General features: G+C 35.4%; 5 protein-coding genes across 5 annotated transcripts in view; 4 read left to right on the forward strand and 1 right to left on the reverse strand.

Moving 5' to 3' along the window:
• Positions 1-2,226, reverse strand: part of HELRODRAFT_193693 (hypothetical protein) — a 4,544-nt gene extending 2,318 nt beyond the window's left edge. The window contains exons 1-6 of the mRNA XM_009028642.1: positions 2,202-2,226; positions 1,625-1,747; positions 1,342-1,434; positions 996-1,076; positions 594-646; positions 147-300 (exon numbers count right to left, since the gene is read on the reverse strand). Of these exons, the coding sequence (XP_009026890.1) occupies positions 147-300; positions 594-646; positions 996-1,076; positions 1,342-1,434; positions 1,625-1,714 (471 nt within the window). The 5' untranslated portion in view covers positions 1,715-1,747; positions 2,202-2,226. The remainder of the gene's footprint in view (positions 1-146; positions 301-593; positions 647-995; positions 1,077-1,341; positions 1,435-1,624; positions 1,748-2,201) is intronic.
• Positions 2,227-2,431: 205 nt separating this feature from the next.
• On the forward strand, positions 2,432-4,103 carry HELRODRAFT_193694 (hypothetical protein; the record flags this gene model as incomplete). Its single annotated transcript, XM_009028643.1, has 2 exons — positions 2,432-3,269; positions 4,008-4,103. Exons 1-2 carry the CDS (start codon positions 2,565-2,567, stop codon positions 4,101-4,103), a joined length of 801 nt encoding a protein of 266 aa, XP_009026891.1. The 5' UTR covers positions 2,432-2,564.
• A 2,211-nt stretch (positions 4,104-6,314) lies between these two features.
• On the forward strand, positions 6,315-11,535 carry HELRODRAFT_179839 (hypothetical protein; the record flags this gene model as incomplete). Its single annotated transcript, XM_009028644.1, has 12 exons — positions 6,315-6,387; positions 6,543-6,679; positions 7,257-7,380; positions 7,495-7,646; positions 7,696-7,787; positions 7,969-8,059; positions 8,520-8,592; positions 8,950-9,084; positions 9,277-9,405; positions 10,381-10,510; positions 10,876-11,027; positions 11,177-11,535. The coding sequence occupies 12 exons, from the start codon at positions 6,315-6,317 to the stop codon at positions 11,533-11,535; spliced, it is 1,647 nt and encodes a 548-aa protein (XP_009026892.1).
• Positions 11,536-12,438: 903 nt separating this feature from the next.
• On the forward strand, positions 12,439-13,374 carry HELRODRAFT_179840 (hypothetical protein; the record flags this gene model as incomplete). Its single annotated transcript, XM_009028645.1, has 2 exons — positions 12,439-12,494; positions 12,627-13,374. 2 exons carry the CDS (start codon positions 12,439-12,441, stop codon positions 13,372-13,374), a joined length of 804 nt encoding a protein of 267 aa, XP_009026893.1.
• A 1,153-nt stretch (positions 13,375-14,527) lies between these two features.
• HELRODRAFT_87300 (hypothetical protein) overlaps positions 14,528-19,718 on the forward strand; it is a gene marked incomplete at both ends in the record, with an annotated part of 6,374 nt that continues 1,183 nt past the window's right edge. Inside the window, 15 exons of the mRNA XM_009028599.1 lie at positions 14,528-14,815; positions 15,129-15,167; positions 15,278-15,320; positions 15,605-15,714; positions 15,951-16,031; positions 16,284-16,389; positions 16,964-17,043; positions 17,258-17,342; positions 17,673-17,715; positions 18,039-18,099; positions 18,266-18,423; positions 18,669-18,791; positions 19,091-19,128; positions 19,354-19,436; positions 19,517-19,650. Coding sequence (XP_009026847.1) covers positions 14,528-14,815; positions 15,129-15,167; positions 15,278-15,320; positions 15,605-15,714; positions 15,951-16,031; positions 16,284-16,389; positions 16,964-17,043; positions 17,258-17,342; positions 17,673-17,715; positions 18,039-18,099; positions 18,266-18,423; positions 18,669-18,791; positions 19,091-19,128; positions 19,354-19,436; positions 19,517-19,650 — 1,472 coding nt within the window. The remainder of the gene's footprint in view (positions 14,816-15,128; positions 15,168-15,277; positions 15,321-15,604; positions 15,715-15,950; positions 16,032-16,283; positions 16,390-16,963; positions 17,044-17,257; positions 17,343-17,672; positions 17,716-18,038; positions 18,100-18,265; positions 18,424-18,668; positions 18,792-19,090; positions 19,129-19,353; positions 19,437-19,516; positions 19,651-19,718) is intronic.

The raw sequence follows: 19,718 nt of genomic DNA on the forward strand, positions 1-19,718 counted from the left end.
GTTATGATGATAATTGCGATGACGACGATGATGATGATGATGATGGTGAGATGATGATGATGACGATGAGTCTGCTGGACATGATGAACAAAACTACGCACCACCACCAACGACAACAACAACAACAAACAAGCCCACCAACTGACCTTAGCCTCCAGGGACTCTCCAGCAATGACCTTGACTTTGACCCCGTCCTTGGCGGCCGTGGGGATCTTCTCGGCCGGAAGTTCCTGGTAGGAGGGCGCGATCATTTTGTCCTTCTTTGAAAGGTTCACCCAAAGTTGAAGGCCATGTGTCACCTAGTGATGATGATGATGATGATGATAATGATGATGATGATGATAAGTGATGATGATGATGATGATAATGATGATGATAAGCGGTGATGATGACGACGACGATGGATGAATGTGGCGATAATGATGGCGGCCTTTGAAATTATGGCGATGACCGTAAAATCGCTACTAGTCCATCGTCACCATCATCATCGTCATCATCACCATCGTCATCGTCACCATCATCATCATCATCATCATCATCATCACCATCATCATCATCGTCATCATCACCATCATCATCGTAATGCACTCACTTCGTCACCATGCAGCATTTCAGAATGGACGACTCCTCTTCCGGCTGTCATCCACTGATGGACGGATGGATTAATGGATCGGTGGATGAATTAATGAATGGATAAATAGATGGATGGATGGGTGGATGAGTTTATGAATGAATGAAAAAATGAATGAATGGGTGAAAAGTTTTTTAAATCAAATCTTTCAGTCAAACAATTAATTGATCAATCAATCTATCTATCCATTTATCAATCAAACATTAATCAATCAATCAATCAATCAATCAATCAATTAATCAATCAATCAATAAATTTATTTATCTATCAATTAATCCGTCAATCAGTCAATCAACCAACACGCACACACACACACACACACACACACACACACACACACACACACACACACACACACACATACCTGGACATCCCCTGCACCGAGGTCCCCTTTGTTTCCCATGAAATCTTCGTGACGTATGTTGCCACTCAGCAAGTAGCTGACCTGAACGTTTGTAAATCTTTCAATGGCAATCACTCAGCCAATCAGAATCCATGAGTTCAAATTAGTAAATTAGTAAATCGACCAACCACAGCCAACTATCGACTGACCAACCATCCACCAGCCAATCAGGATCAGACAACCATCCCAACCAGCCAATCACAATCGACAGCCAATCATTCACAATTAGACAACCATCTTCAACCAGCCAATCACAATCGACAGCCAATCATTCACATTCACAGCCAGCCAATCACAATCGACCAACAGTTTCAAATCCTCTGTGTGGGTGGTCGGGGAAACCAGCGGGTGGGCGGCCACTCAACTCATCCAATAACAAGAAGGGGTCAAGGTTCTTTAGCTGGCGAAGATGACAATGATCGCAATGATGACGACGATGAAGATAATTATAATGTACTTTTGATGGTAATAATAACTATAGTAATGATGGAATACATGAAGCTGATGATGATGTTAACCATTGTTTGTCAGAATCATCCTCATCTTCATCATTATCATCATCATCTTCATCATTATCATCATTATCTGACCTCTGGCCTTCCAATGCTCCGCCTAACTCTGGCCCCCACCCCCTCGTTTTCCCAGTGGCTGAGAACTTTTTTAACTACGCGCTTCATCATTTGACTGTTTGGGGTTTCTTCTGGTCGGATATCCTAAATTTAAGATATAACATATACTCCACGGGTGCCATATTATTTATTATAATATAATTATAATATAATTATTATATGATACCATCTTTCTTATATATATCATATACTTTACTCATTACTTTAGTAAGAATTCCTAAAATTAGGGAGGAAACAGAACACGTCACTCAATTTTTAATTTGATTTTTAAATAGTTTTGAAAAATTGATTAACATTATTATTAATCAATTTCAAATTTTAAATTGTTTAAAGTTTAAACTAAGTTAATAAAATAAAGCTGGAAAAAAGGTTTGTCAAAAATGGTTCGTTTAATTAACTTTAACTTTAATAAAAAAAACTTTAAATTTAAACATTAATACAATTTAAAATCTATTTATTTCACTATTTTTAGGTATAATCATTTAAGATTTAATTCGATTTAAGATAACAAATTTTAAACTTAAATTCTTCGGCCTACCTGTAGTACACAACAAGCCGTAGATTAACTTTTAGTTTCAAACATTTAAATTTTAAAAGTAAATTTAAGTAATTATTAATCAGGTGTGAAATTTAAGAAATAAATATATAAAATAAAAGGACTGATAAACTATAAAAAAGGTCATTTGTTATTTGACAATTTTTAATTTATAAAAAAATTAATGACTTTAACTTAATCGCAAAGTGAAATTGTTTTAACCACAATAAGTAGGAAAGAGAACTGGTAATTTTGTTTAATTTAACAACCAACTCAATTTTTCCCGCCAATTTTTAAAGTATTTTTTTAAATTTCAACTCCTTATAGAAGTTTACCTTGCTGTTATTACTTTTTTAAATTGAAATTATGGCTGACGGGACACTAAGAGGGCATGTTAATGACATGCTGATTGGCTCCAACACGGGGTCATTTGAGTGTGTGTGGTGTCACGAAAAATACCACCTTCAATCCATTTTGAAGTTTCACCTGCGGAAAAGCTGTCCCGTCGTTGAAATAAAGACAAAGTGTCCTTTCCTTGGCTGTTACCGCAACGTCAGAGACTTCCCTTTCCACGGCGAGGATGAATTCTTCAGACACCTCGATACTCATCACGACGATTACCAAAACGATATAGTAATCGAGGTAAACGCCGATGACACGCCGAAAGCAGTTTTCCGTCGTTGCCCACTGGCTGGTTGCAAGGAGTTGTGTCCTAGCGGCTTCCTCCTCAGGGAGCACCTGTACAACTCCCATACCATATCCTACGTTACTAGAACGGTCCTGACGCCTCACATCATCTTCATGCTCCATGCCGCTTCTTCCAGGATTGAGCTCAACAGCATTCGAACTGTCAACTACATTTCGCCGCGGGTTTGGGCTGTTGTAGACGGTGGTGTAGAACATTACGTTACGGAGTTATGCGAGGTCTGTCCGATAGATTGTCGCGTCCCCTGTCAGATGAGCATCTGCCAGTTCCTCTGCCAGCACATGTTCCGCTGCACCTGCCCCGGCTACAACACCTTCTGCAAACATATTCACAGAGTTAGGCAGCGGCAAAAATCAGATGCTCAGGTTTGTGAAGTAATCGCGAGACATCAAAATGCCTTCAGCGGGTAGATTATAACAGGGCCACAAACGAACGAACAAAAAATATGCACTCAAGAGGGATTTCATTCGATTATTTCCACACAGACAATTAATTTTAAATCAGTGTGACTGGGATGAAGAATTATGTACTAAAATACGATAATAAAATTAAAAAAAATAGGCCACACGTTTTGAAACTCGCAATTTCACAATGATAAATACACGTCGTAATTTTACATATCAGATTTTAGTCACAATGTCGACGCTAATATATGCAAAATGATATGTGTGAAATTTAAGCATAATTATAATTGATTAATTCATTGGTTACTGTCATAGCAAATTGTCTAAATTAAATTTTTATGCCTTTTTTATGACTCATGCTTTTTGATGTCTACCAAGTTTTTATGTTTTTGAGTGTATTACACAAACATGCACACACACACGTACACACACACACACACACGTGCACACACACACACTCGTACATCACATATTTTTATATATTTTTGTAATTATACATACTTATATATTATTTCAGTACAGTGCATAGATTTTAGCAATGTTTTATGATATACAATCAATGATATGTAAAGTATTTTGAAATAAAATCGAAATTAGTTTATAAAAATGAAGATTTTATCCTGAAAAGTAGAAATTCGAACAATCTCAGAGCTTACCAACGATACATATACACACTTTTTTACTTTTTTTAACAAACAGAAATTTGCAGAGCCACTTTTTCTTTTTACAGGCCCCCCTCCTGGTTCTGCATACTCACCCCTAGAAGGGTGGCTAGTAGGAAAGGTTTGGGGCTAAAGTATCTCCTAATTAAATAATTTATGATTGAAATTAATTAAATTTTTGTATAATTTTTTTTATGGGACGTTTTTAAACCCGGCACAACTTTTCTTTGTTCTGCTTAGATTAACTTTTAAAAAACAAACTTGAGGCGAAAGTTAGAGCTTTATTGAAAGATATTAAAATACATTTCCTAAGTAAATAAACGAAAATTGATTTTTTGTTATAATTTTTAGAAAAAATTTTTAATAAATTTTTTTTTTAAAGTTCCGCAATGGCCAAAGCTAAAGGAAAGTGAGTTGGGTCTTGCTTCTGCTGTTTTTTGTAAGACCAAGTCCTAGAGTAGACAGTGAGACTCTTAGCTTAGAGCAGACCTTAGAAAGACTGAGTCTATCTGACTAAGTCTAACTAAGACTAGGTCCAATTCTTAGACCTTAAAATCTTAGACTTAGCTTTTCACTTTCATTTCATTTAGAATTAAATTTCTCAATATCACAACTCATTGTCAGTAACTTTAAAAAATTTGCATGTTATTTTAGTTGAGCCTCTTTTTGTCTCCTAGTCAGAAATAAGCTATGATTAAAAAATAAATTAATTATTACAATTAATTTACTTTACTAAGTATTTAGATGTACAGAGTTTAATTAAACTTTAATTTAATTTTAAATTAATAGTTAATCTATTCATTTTTAAATTGTGTTAAATTAAATTATTAATTTAATTAAATAGATTTATCTTAGTGTTGTTGGAGAGTCTGGCAGGCAGTGGTCACAAGTTTGCGACTGTTCGACCCCGACTGGCCGACAAGTTAGAGATGTACAAGTTCGATCCTACAGGTCTTTTTTTTTAAATTCCAAACAATTAGAATCAGTTGATGTAACCTGTCCATTCATCCATTGATCAATCACTTAAAAAATTATTTTACAAATCAATCAAAAAAATCATCAACCAACTATGATCAGTTAACCAATCAAAACAACTTTAAGAAATCATTCATCTAATATATCAACCAATCACAATCAGCTAACCAGAATTTAATTAATCGATGAAATCATTCAATCCACCAATCAAATCAATTATCCAATTGGTCAATCAACCAACCAATTCAATCAACCCACAGTTCGGCAATGGGTGATCTACAAAGAACTCAAAAAGATCCGTACTATCAAAGATTGAAAATCCAATTCAATTTTCTTTGTATCTTCAATATCACCACCATCATCATCAACATCGTCGTTATAGTCTTATCGCTTCATCAATCATCATCGTCGTCGTCATCATCTTCGTTATTATTATTTGTTTGATATATTTTTAATCATTCATTTTTGCTATTATAATTTGCCCGTATGAACAAGTAAATATTAATTCAATTGATTTAAAAAAAATAAATTTCAGTCAACATTTTGTCTTGCCTTATTTACTATCTTTGTTTCGTCATTGGTAAAATTTCAATAATAGTAAACATTTTCCTCAATTATAAACAAATTTAAATGCTTTTTCGTTTCGTTGGATGTCGGCTGTTTTGAAAAGGAGGTAGAGTTGTGTTATTTTCGATATCCTTTTTTAATTAACCCTCAAAAGTATCCATACACACACGCACGCAGACACCACATGCAAATATCGCGAATCAATCACATGCACTGTATGTGATAGGAGGTTTAGAATCTCTCTGCATCCGAACCAAGTCACCGCAACATTAGTGGCAAGAGTCTTAGCCGTTACACCATCTCGCCAGATTAATATTTAGTGTTTGAATATTCTTGTAACCGTGTAGGACACGCGTGTATACGCATTTATTTATATTTACATAACCAATCAACATTACACAAACATGATTTTTATATAGTTTTAATTGTTTCGAACAACATTTCGAACTTGAAACCGATCACTCGCTTCTGTTATTGCCACCAGTAGCAATAAAACTTTTTTAACTGAAAGTTGAATGAAACGAAAACGCAGCCTCACGCTGACGTAATTCGTTTGTTTGTTTACTTTCAAACGATCACTGCTTTGCAGTCGTTCGAAACTTCAAATTCAGTTGAATTAATTTTTCGAATTTGTTGCCAATTTTAGTTTTTTTTAAATTCTGTTTTTACGACATTAGGAAAAAAATAAGGGTTTATAAATTTTACATAAATTAAATTTCGCTGCTTAGCCTCTTGTTGGAACTTGAAGCGATCCGGAGCTGAGAGGCATCCAATCAAATTGTGACCCCACAGTTCTTGCAAGATGACAGCTTTCAGTTGTATCAGCTTCCTCATTTTACTGCTTTTCATCCATCTTCATCTCTTCCCGGGAACCGGTATTCTTCTTATACACTCCAAGATTTTATTTGTCATCTGAACGTTTCGAATAACAAATTTTTTACAGACGATTAAATTTGTATCATAATTTCTTTTAGTGTTTCATTTTATTTCATTCGGAACATTTTCCTTTTTACACTTGAAATTAATTCAGACGCCGCCGGCGAGACCTACATTGGTTGCTACGGATTCATCGTGCACACGGATGCAACGGTTGTTCGAAATGTCAAGTCTTACCAGCATTGCAAAGATTTCTGCATGGAAAAAACTTTGGCCTACATTGCTCTGCATGTCTGTCTTTTTTAGTTTTTAAAACGCTTTTCCCTATTTTGCGTTCAGCTGTCCGGCTAGAAGCTCACTAAGAAAATAAGCGATACGTTTTAAGCTCATTCACTCGAAGTTAATTTTCCCTTTGTTTCAAATCCCTTTTTTTAAATTTCTCAGTAGTATTAACAGCAGCACAATGACAAATACGTTCGAGTGTTTGCATCAGACAGATACATTGCATGTTATAGGCGGGTATCTCTGCATTCGAACGAAGTCACTGCAGAAGAAGTGTCAGACATTTTAGCCATTACACTGTTGCGCTACCTGAAATTTGATTGTCGAGTACAATGCAAGTCTAGCTAAAAGAGGCAAGCCTGGCGGCCATTTTCAGACGATACATTTTTAAGCATTCATGTACGAAATAATTTGTCCAAAACTCCAATTTGGACTCTTGGACAACAATGAACAATTAGACAAAAGATAAAAGTTTCATTTTTATTCTCACTATCAATTACTTAAGCGCGCTCATAATAAATTACATTTGTTTAATAACATTTGAGTTAAAATAAAATTCAAATTACAAAATGAAAACTGGAAACAGAACGGAAATGAATGTTACTGCGTCGAACGTGCCAAGTATCCCATTGCTTCATCCCAGTGCTCCATGAAATGTCCGGACAGAAAACACCAATGTGGAAGCAGGCTCTACTATTCTCTATATGCCAGTAAGTTAACAAACCACCTTATGGATATGTAGATAGATAAAATTGACGTGCCATACATTCCTGTTTTTAATAATTTATATTATTAATAATAATACTATTTCCATAACCTGCAAGTCAAGACTCTGAAAGATTTCGAACACTCCTTGATTGATATCTTCTCATTACTTCCTGTCAAAAGTACAAAAATCGAGGCGAAAGATTTTCTAACGACTGAGATATGCTTAACTATGTGCCTGGAACTGAAGACCGATATAGCTCAGATTACCGTAAGTGATCATTTTAATGATGAATTAGTTTTAACATTTTGATGATTAGAGTAAGGTTCGATTTAAGCCGTTTGAAAACAATAGCAGATACTCTGAAGATGAGTGTTTGAATTTTTTAGTAGGTATTGTGTGGTTGACGCAGTCAGAGGGTCATTTCATTTAAAACGAGCAAGTTTTGGACGCCTTAAGATCGGTGCAACTTGAACAAAACATTCAGTTGAATGGGCCTAGCGATAGTGTGAATGATTAACTGGAAGAATGTCGTTGCTTTTCGTCGTTGTCGTTGGTTGAAAAACCAAGTTCCACAACATCTGACAAAAAGGTGGCATTTGATGCAGTATGATAGTTATAGAGTTCATTCTGATCTGGAGTTCTATTTTTCGAGATTGGTTCGACACGACAGTTTTGAAAGAGTAGGCAACAAATTAAAATTCTAAAAAAAAAATTTATAGCAGCAGGAACAGATCGAATGTAATTAACAATTTAGAGGTAACCAAATCACATACACGAAACATAAGGATACCTGTTATTAAGACAGTCTAAAGTGACCGATTCCACGAGATGTAGAAATATTCACAATGCGAAACGAAACTTTATTTGCCTCTCACAATTAAAATAGAGTTAGGATAAATATGAAAAGAAAGCCGGTTGACCACAATGGAGTTCGTAAATGAAACAAAAAATTTATAACTATTGTTCACTGGGCATTCCTGGCCAAAACCTTCCAAAAACACGAAAATGCGACACTGGAATTAAATGAAATTGTTAACAAAATTCCGTTTAAAATAAAGATAACCCATACCTACGAAGATTTGAATGTAAAAATAATGATCTTACTTAAATGCATTGCATTGAGAAAGTTATTTTTTGCAGGATGCTTTCGAATGTTACTGTAGTTTACGTGTGGACCAAGTACCAGACTCTAAAAACGGATTTTTTAATGAATGTCAGAAGAATTGTCCAGGAGATATAGGCCAGCAGATATGCAGTTGCCAGCCTAAATTCTCAAGCAAGTCATTTTTCTTACTATTAATTTTTCAGATTAAAAAAAACATTTTTATTATTTCTTGATCGCTCAACAATCAATCAATCAATCGTTATACAAATTCATAGTGAAGTGAGGTTTGAGCCCGAAAGTAAATTTTGTTGAACTGGTGACTAGAATGTTGAGTGTGGTGGTGTGTTCGGGAATATGGTGTGCGTATCTAAAAATTGTATTTATGAGAATGTTAAAAACGTGGAATTTATTACATTCTGTTTTCGCTACCTCACATGATATATAAATACTTCAAACGCCACGCAGCTGAGCCACAAATCGAGATACAGACGGGTAGCTTCGTCATCAGCCATTGCAGTTCTGGGGATGTACTCAGTCCAAACTTTAGATGCAGCGGTGGTTGTAAGACTGGGTGGACAGGGGGCTCGTGCAACGTAAGAGGTCTGTTTATGACACAGATGTTAACTGCCTAGTACATGTTTTTAAATTGTCTATTGTCTTTTCTTGAGGGTTTTTCAAATTTACAAACCTGTCATAATTGGTGTTTCCAAAGTTTTTGTGCATGTTAAGCATGTTATTAACCATACTTCACAAAAATTTATGATAGCAACTGATTGACAAACTCGAACATAGAGTGCAGTAAAAGCAATGGTGACTGTGGAGTTGGTCTAGATTGTAAAGAAACAACAGTGAATGGTGTAAAATATTCGGAATGCGTCTGCAATCAAGGCCAATACAGAAACAAGCTCTGGACTTGTGAGGGTTAGTTCGTTTTTGAAATCATCGGAAGGTTGAATTTTCGTTTTTGTGATAGGCCCCTTTTTTTTAAAAGTCCCCATGGAGTATCCAGGTCTCTCTCCTCTGTCTCAATTTCGGCTCTGACGCCACTGAATACATTTCCAATGAAAATAACCGAATTGGATCAAAAACTCTTTACCTCTGTGTGTTTGTAAAAATACTGTCTTTGGAAGGGAGTCCACTTTATTTTATTCTGTGTATTTTTCAAAAGCTGAAAAACAGACATGCTCAAGTAATTTGTTTTAAATGAAGTTTAAAACCTTTTTTTTGTATAGAATTAAAAATCAGAAGAAATGTAGCGTAGTGTAATGTAGTTAATTGAACAAATCTTGCTAATTATAAAGCTACAAATAAATTACTTCACGTGAGGCAAACAAAAGCTCTTATACAAGCCTCATTGAACAATCTTACTAGAATGTGAAAATTTTAAATCTCTGCTTGAACTGAGGCTGTACCGGATTTGGCTTTTTCAAATCCGACCTAAGCAGAATTTAGCCATATTTAGGTTTTGGGTGGAATTTTTGAGTGCTTTAGGGCCGAATATTAAATAAGAACTTAGAAGGTAGTTTTGAATGGAAGAAATTAAAAGACTAAGAATCACATTGAACTTCACTAAATTGACAAAGATAGCAGTTTAGTCAATCAAACAGCTTTTCGAGATTACGATAGCAGGAACAATTTGTAACCTTTATGAGGGTGCCGCGGTTATTGTTAGGACATTCCTGAAACATATTTACAAGTGAGCAGCAGCAAAATATGGTGATGGGTTTAAAAGTAAAAATTTCACAAATGGGTATAAGGGTCAATTCTATAGTTATAAAGTTATTTGATGTGTCTAGAGATGTGATGGTATTTATGGTCGTCAAACGGATTGATTGCGTCATGAATATTAAACTTTATAAGCTTTAACATTCAACGTATATTCTCAAATACAAACAGTCGATCGCATCAAAGGGATGAGAGTTAGACTGAACAAAACACTGGACTCAGTAACTGAAAAAATGCTAGACAGTCTCGAGCCCTGCGGCGTTTTACCGAAAATTGAAGGACATTACTTTGAGGATGACGTGTGAGAGGCCGACGAACGCTCACTTTGTCGTCATTACACCAAATACTACTGACCCCTTCGCATTAGTTGAATTCGAAGTATACGAAAGTGAAACAAGTTTAGTAATCTTTTTAACTTTAGTTTTGTAATGAAAATAATTATTATTTGACAAATAACGAAAAAAACTGTTTATAATTATAATGTAAGTATTGTGAACACTAATTTCTTAAAACGGTGCTGAGAGGTTTTTTAATGATATATAACCCTCGACACGAAACGTGTGAATTAAATTTAGACACAATATAGACACAAATTTGTTGAACGTCCGATGGATTTCAGCCTTTTTTGGAAATTTCAATAAATGAGATAAAACTTTTGATTGTTAGCAGTGGCGGCGTCGCCCAAACAAACGATACGCTCTTGAAGGTTTTGATCGTCGCTGTGTCATTCCTTCTGTTCCTCTTACTGTCCATTGGATCCACAGTGGCTTTCGTAAGGATGAAACATCCAGAATTCTACGAGCATAAAGTCCAACAAGGTACAACAAAAATTGATTGTTTTATTTTTTTGTAAATATTTTATTTGTATGTTTGATTAATTTTTCGTAGTTACCGTTTAAATACTATTTCATTCACTTCCAAAAAATTTCATTTGCTATCTCATTTTACACGTCTCCTTCAAATTCAGTGAAAAATTTGAAAGCAAAAGTTGGCAGCAAACTGTCAAAATCACCGAAGGTATCACTAAAAGAAGAAGCCGAGCCAAAGGAATCCAGAGAGGAAAAAGTTGCCAAATCTAAAGATGATAAAAAGGCTGGAGTGGCAAAAAATGTCAAAGCGCAAGGCGGAAAGACAGATGCACAGGTTAAAGTCGCCAAAGTAGCACCTCCACCGGCTAAAGTCGCGAAAGCAACAGCTGCATCGGCTAAAGTCGCGAAAGCTACTTCAAAAGCTTCTGCAGCAGCTCCAGCAGCAGCAGTACCTCCTGCTAAGTCAGTTGCTGAAGAAAGTGATGATGAAGATGACGACGACGACGACGACGATTGAATATTCAAAAACAATTTAATTTAAACACGTATTTATTATTCTATCAAATGGTAAAAATTTTTTAATTTCATCTATAAAAATGTACCTTCCTTGTTATTCTACTAGTTATTTTTCTCCTTTATAAAACTTTTAACAATTATCATTTAACATGCATTTGGAAACTATTCATTTTCACCGTAACTGGCATAATTCATACAAACATTTATTTCATTTATTTTTTCTTTGAAATGTTTTTTCTGTTTAAAACTGTTTGGTATTGAAATAATAATCGAGCCAGTCTCGAAATTGACCTGTATCTATATTTATAAGTTCTGAATTGAAAGCGTTTAGAATAATTATTTGGAAATCCTAATATTTCGGTTCCTAGTCATGAGCCTAATGAAATATTTTTAAGAATTAGTTGCCGAATTACGTTTCAGACTTGTTTTCAACCTGCGCCAATACCTAGATTGATGATGACAATCGCGAATAATAAATGAATAGGGTATGATATTATTGTAATAAATTTTTATTGTTTGTTATAAACCATCATTCTCAAACTACTTTACCGAAGTCGTCATCACTAAAGTGGTCGTAAACTCACTTTCATGAATCGATAAGAACTTTAGTTGTAGTCTTATTTTAAATTAGTTAGAAATCAACTTTATTAGGCAGTCATTGTTAATAATTTTAATTTACGATAACTTACTAGGCACATTCATTCCATCGCATACAAACACACACACACACACAGAGATAGTAGCAGAGATTAATAAATATCCTTGACGAGACCGAATAGTATATAAGGGAACTTTGGGTTTCACATGTCGAACAGCTCAAGTGTGAGGCATCTTTCTGAACATTATCAAATAATTTGGATTGCAATAATTTGTTGTTGAATTTATAGCTATCAGTAGAGATAAGATGGAGAAAAAAGGAACGGCTATGAGTTTAAGACGCAACGAGTACCACTCAGACAGGTTATTATCTTTCCATTCTACTTAATTTCTAAGATCTGTACATAATTACATGCCGCACATACATCAGATATTCACTTACTCACGTAAAATTTATCATTCTAATTCTAAAATAAATTGTTTATTTTTTAACAGGCCAAAGAATCGTCGATTGGTAAACACTGGTGGAGAGTACATATCGCCTGAATTTCAGACGTACTTGCTCAACAAACCTTACATATATCGGGATTACGTGAAGGAAATAAAGAGCCCAAATGTAGTAGAAAAGTTTTCAATTTTAGGAGTGTCACCCCTTGTGAAACCCTCCCCTTCCTGTAGGTGGTGTACATCCACACCAAAGATTTTCAGCTCGGGTGCCAAAAACATGGCGAACAAATTGATGCACTCAACTCCCAAATCTGACATAAGAGAAAGCAAGAGGGGCAGCATGTTGAGACTGAACAGGCCGCTGACAAGTACTCTTGGAAGAGCTGAGAGAATTCGTTATGGTATTGTGGAAGAAGATGAAGACTACAAGGCTATGAGAAGAAAAATCAGAACGAGCGTCTTGAATCCAACAAAACAAACGGCGAATAATCTCAGAGAAGCTAAGAAGATTCGTTTTGATGTTGCAGAAGAAGGGATGGAAGAAGTTGAAGATTCAAACAAAGAAAATGAGAGTAAGGAACAACTGACCGAATCACTGGCAGCAGATTTGGACCTGGACGAGGCCATCAGACGACAGAAGAGAAGGATAATGTTGGATTATCCCCACCCGCGCCATGATCCTTTGATGAGAAATCTACCAATGCTGGAAAGATATAATCTGTTCGATGCATCGCACGAACAGAGCTACGAACGCAAAATGCAGAAAGATGAAAGTGACTCGAAACAGAAAGAATAGACTCGAATTATCATTTACGATGTTTTCGAGACGTGTATTTATAGTGCCTTATTATTGACTGGCACTTATTTTTATTTATTTTCTGAACTTTATCTACGATAAGCATTTTATTTGCATCGTTTATCGTTATTTTAATTCTCTATTTTAATGTTTTAAAACATGTTTAGTTGACTACTTAGTAATAAAATAGATTCTAACCGTTAGATGCAATCATGTTTATCGTGTGTAAACATGTGAGATTTTAAAATTCTAAACTGAAATAGAAAAATTCTAAACTGAAATATAAAAAAATTTAAATAAGTTCGACCAACGAAAGTACCACACCTGCAGGCACACATATCTAGAGAAATCTGTGATTATACAGACTCACAGACAAACAAACACACAAATACCCTCACTTTATTTGCATTTTATAAAATTTTTTCAAGTTTAATTGCAATTAAACAAACACAAACAAACAAATTTTTCAAGTTAAATTGTATTCGGCTTTCCACAATGTTTTGGTTTACGGTTGCCATCATTTTCTGTATCCAGCGTTGCTTACGGTTTTTGGGTTGTAAAAAAAGGTTTAAACTTAATTTAGATTGTAATTAATATTATTAAGTTTTATTTTTCAATTAATGTGAAATTAAGAATAAATCTGAGGTAGGGAAATGTTAATTGCGAAATTTATTGAATCAGTAGTCAGTTTTTTCTACTTTTTAGTTTTAACTTTCAATTTTTGATTATTTTATTATTTATTCATTATTATTATTTTATTTTTAATAGTTTCTTTTTAAAATTAATTTAATTAATGGTTTATTTATGACTAAAAAGTTAAACTTTTAATTAAAAATCAGTGGAAGATTCGCCCTGAATTCAAGGATTTGTCTGTGTTTGTGTGTGTTTGTTTGTCTGTGAGCTGTGAGTGTGTGATAATTGGTCAACATTTTTTATTAATTTAGTTTAATCTTTAAAGTTTAAATGTTATTTATTTCATAATGACTGATGTGTTACCTATGTGTGACTTATGCTTAGATTTTAGGACTTACATCACAATAATTCAGTAGTAATGTCTACCAGTGAAGATGAGGAGAGAGATAGTGAGTCAAGTGAGGGTAAGACAATAGCAACAACAGCAGCAACAACATCATTAACAATAGCGTCATCAACCATGACGTCAATTACAACACTTCCTCTAACGACAACATCAACAAAAACTACAACAGCACCAGATAAGACACTGACATCTACAACAACAACATCATTTACAAATGCATCAGCTACAACAACAACAACAACATCAACATATACATCCACAATAACATCCACAACAACAACATCAATAACATTAAAAAGTAATAGTAATAATAATACTAATCTACCATGGGATAGATTCCACAATTGGATACATTGCATCTGCATTGTGACCTTTGACCTTGAACTGGGGCAGGCCATGGAGGTAAATAATAATAATAATATAATTAATAATAAAATAATTTATAATAATTATATTTCCTAATTGTAATATAAGAGTTTGTTCGCTTGGAAATAAAATTCCCTCTCTTACTTTTCTGAAATTTCAATGGTGACACACACACACACACACACACACAAGAACTTTTGGATCTCTTTGCATTCATTTATGTATTAATTTATACATATATTAATTTATTCATATATTAATTTATTCATATATTAATTTATTCATATATTTATTTATTCATACATTTATCTATGTGTGTTTATTTAGTTTTAATATTTTTGCCATTTAGATGATTTATCCAAGCCATGCCAAGTTAACTGAAAAGGAGGTATGCGTTGTGTGTGTGTGTGTGTGTTCTTGTGTGTGTGTGTGTGTATGTGTGTGTGTGTGTGTGTGTGTGTAAGTATGACAAGAATGTCATCATAACGTCAACTACAGAAGCTAAGCATCTGCTATCTCTCCTTCCCTGATTCAAACTCAGGTGAGGTTGTTGTCATCATTTTTGTCATTTTTTTCCCTTTGGTTTTTCATTTTTTCAAACATTCTCTCTTTCATTAATTTATCAATTTATTCATTCATTTACTTATTCATTCATTCATTCATTCATTCATATAACATAAATATTATGAAAATTTAAGTTAATTGTTTTTTTCTTTTGATTAATTACTCATTCATTCATTCATTCATTCATTCATTCATTCATTCATTCATTCATTTAATATAAATAGTAATAATAACATAATTATAATTATAACAATTGTGAAGGTTGCACGGGGGACACAAAGTTTCACTTCAGAATCCGCCGATGCCCGACCTCCAAGCAAAACTTTAGCTACTTCCACCAGTTCAACAGGCACTGCCCTACTGCTCTTCAGGTGTGTGTGTGTGTGTGAGTGTGTGTGTGTCTGTGTGTGAGTGTGTGTGTTTGTGTGTGTGTCTGTGTGTGTTTGTGTGTCTGTATGTCTTCAATTCCGTTGGTGTGACATATGATGCACGCGGCACTAGCACATACATACGCACCTCATTAACATATACATGCCTCATTATAATATTCATACCTCATTAACATAGTGCTCGCCTAATTAGCATATTCATGCGTGTTCAATTCTAGGTAGATTGCAATTACCTGTATGGCTATGTGTACTTCAGGCAGATGAAAGATCGAACGATCAGGCGTGGCTACTTCCAGAAGGTTTCATTCATTTATTTCATTCATTCATTCAATTACTTTTGAAAATTCTTTCTTTCATCCGTCCTCTTCTTCATTCATTCATTCAATCAATCAGCCAATCCATCACTCAATCAATCAATCACTCAATCAATCCATCAATCAATCCATCAATCAATCAATCAATCCATCAATCAATCAATCAATCACTCACTCACTCACTCACTCAATCCATCCAATCAATCAGTCAATCAATCAATCAATCAATCCATTTAGTCGGTTGTCATCATCTCGAGATTCCAGTTCGTCAATTTCTTCACATGCCTCAACGACATCTTGGCCCCGCAATTTTTTGATGTTGGCATTCCCAGCCTGGAAGCTGGTTGGCTGAGTATTGTGTGTGTGTGAGTGTGTGTTTCTGTGTGTATTGTGTGTGTGTTTGTGAGTGTGTTTGTGAGTGTGTTTGTGAGTGTGTGTTTCTGTGTGTATTATGTGTGTGTGAGTGTGTGTTTGTGAGTGTGTGTGCATGAGTGTGTGTGCGTGAGTGTGTGTGCGTGAGTGTGAGTGTGTTTGTGTGTTTGTGAGTGTGTGTTTCTGTGTGTATTATGTGTGTGTGTGTGTGTGTGTGTGTGTGTGTGTGTGTGTGTGTGTGTGTGTGTGTTTATTTGTGTGTTTATTGCATATATAAATATGATCATATTTTTCTAACTTTAACTGAAGTATTTCAGCAGTAGCACACTTAAACACACACAAACAAACAAACACACAATCAAACAAACAAACACACACAAACAAACAATTACACATACACATAAACACACAAACACACACACACAGCTCACGTTATTAATATTCACCAACATGAGATTTATTTTTAGCTAAGAAAGACTGATTTATTAAAAAATATGAATATTAATTACTGAATTATTTACAAAATATGAATATTAATTACCTAGCCTGCCACAACATCGACCAATGGTCGCCCCCGAATCCAGGTCAAACTTTGAATCTTCCAATTGCCGGATCCATCATTCAGGTGACCTGATTTGTGATTGGCTGGATTGATTGATTGATTGACTGATTGGTTGATTGATAGACTGATTGATAGACTGATTGATTGATTAATGGATTGATTGATTAGTTGAATTAGCATCATCGACATCAATAAATTAAACATTGGCGTAAATTAACATAAATTAACATATATCAACATGAATTAACATATGTTAATTTGACCTAACTAATTGTAGACCAGAGTCCCTTGTAGGTCAGACAAACTCATAAACACGACAACATTGTCCAGCGTTGAGCCTCAGGTTATATTAATTGATTGTCGTCAATTTTTTCATTCATTCATTCATTCATTCATTCATTCATTCATTCATTCATTCATTCATTCATTCACTCACTCATTCATTCATTCATACATTTTCTATTTTTCCTATATTCACTTTATCTCAGTTTTTTGTTTCAAATGTCATATCCAAATGTATTAATTTATTCATCTCGTTTATATTCATGAATACACCACTATCCAATCACAGTTGAGTCCATCATCTCATTAGTATTCATGAAATCACCATCGTCCAGTCACAGTTGGATCCATCGTCTCATTAATATTCATGAAATCACCATCGTCCAACCAATCACAGGTGAACCAGCTAGCTAACGTCTTCATACCCTCTGTATATGAGGTTGATTCATACAAGTTAGTGTGTGTGTGTGTGTATGTGTGTGCGTGTGTGTGTGTATGTGTGTGCGTGTGTGTGTGCGTGTGTGTGTATGTGTGCGTGTGTGTGTGTGGGTGTGTGAAATGGAGTGGAATTGGATTATACTCACTTAGCGTCTTCTCTCTCTCTTCTTCTTATCATTATAGCATCATAGCATCACTAATTATAACATCATCATCATCATCTTCGACATCATCATCATCAGCACCGTCATCAACATCATCATCATTATCACCATCATCAACATCACCATCATCAACATCACCATCATCAACATCATCGTCATCACCATCATCATCAGTTGCTTCCTCCAGATTCTGAGTCACGTTCAGTTACTCTGGGAGCTCGTGTTGATCTGTGAAGTTGGTTTTCCATCCTTTTTTTCGTCATCATCATCATCATCATCATCATCATTGTTATCATCATCAGCACAAATCTCTACACGCAAACACACACGTACGTACATACACACACACACACACCACACACACACGAATAATCTCCACACACACACACACACGCACACAGCCCTTAGTGGTGATGGCCGCTCAGCCTTCCACTAGCAGCACAGTAGTCCACGCTCTGATCAGCCTGATCTGGCCAGTGAGGTATGCCTGCGATTTCCGACCATTTTTCACTATACATGACTCAGAGTTCAGAGAGTACACTAGCTCCAGCCAAATACCGTTTGTATCTATGTGTGTGTCTGTCTGTGTGTGTGTGTGTTTGTTAGTGTGTACGTACGTGTGTGTGTGTACGTGTGTGTGTTTTTGTACGTGTGTGTGTGTGTGTGTACGTACGTGTGTGTGTTTTTGTTATTATTAATATTATTTTTCTATGTATCTCTCTCTGTGTGTGTTTGTGTGTACGCGCGCGTGTGTACGTTTGTTATTATTATTATTAATATTATTATTATTATTATTATTATTAGTCCTAGCGTCATTCTTGGCGTGACGAATCCATTTTTCGCGAAGACCCTGCAACACTGGCCCCACATCATCAGGGTGGGAGATGCCAGTGAAGGTTGGTGGGGTGGTGGGTGGGTGGTTTGCTGGTTGGGTTGGGGTCTTATTCATTCATTCTTTCATTCATTAACTCATTCATTAACTCATTCATTCATTAACTCATACATTCATTCATTTGGTGGGTTGGCTGGTTGGTTGGGTTAGGGTCTCATTCATTCATTCACACATACATTAACTTATTCATAAACTCATTCATTCATATTCATTCACCCACACATCCATTCATTCATTAACTCATCTATTCATTCATTCTTTCATTCATTCATTCATTCACCCTAACATTCACTCATTCAGCCCCATTTCTTTCACGAACAATTGGCCAGCTGAGGAAGGTCAAGAGTCACAAGTCTCTGGACGTGTATCCCGGTATGTTTGTGTGCGTGTGTTTTAATGTCTGTGTTTGTGTGTGTGTTTGTTTGTGTGTTTGAACGTTTGTGTACGTATAAGTGTGTGTATGTGTGTGTGTGTTTGTTTGTGTGTGTGTGTGTGTGTGTGTGTAAGTGTATTTGTTTGTTTGTTTTTAAGTGTGTTTGTTTGTGAGTGTGCGTGTTATCTTTTGTTTTCGGCGATTCATCTAGATCACTCACACAGGTCTATACACGAGGTACGTACCATTCCTAAAGAGGGATAAGACATTTTTGAAGAAACTGATGAAGGGTTTGTCGGTGCTGTTTGTTGTTGTTGTTCATCATCATTGTCGTCGTCACCATCATCATCATCATCATCATCATCATAGTCACCATCATCATCATAGTCACCATCATCACTATCACTACCATCGTCATCGTCATTATCATCACCACCATCATCATCATCATTGCCATCATCATCACCACCACCATCGTCACCTCCTTTGACATCGTCATCATCACCATCACCACCACCACCGTCATCATCATCAGGAATGGGGGCCAGGCGACCTCACGAAGTCCAAAACGCCATGCGAAGAGGCACCT

Source organism: Helobdella robusta (assembly GCF_000326865.2).
Source record: "Helobdella robusta unplaced genomic scaffold HELROscaffold_57, whole genome shotgun sequence".
NCBI lineage: Eukaryota > Metazoa > Annelida > Clitellata > Rhynchobdellida > Glossiphoniidae > Helobdella > Helobdella robusta.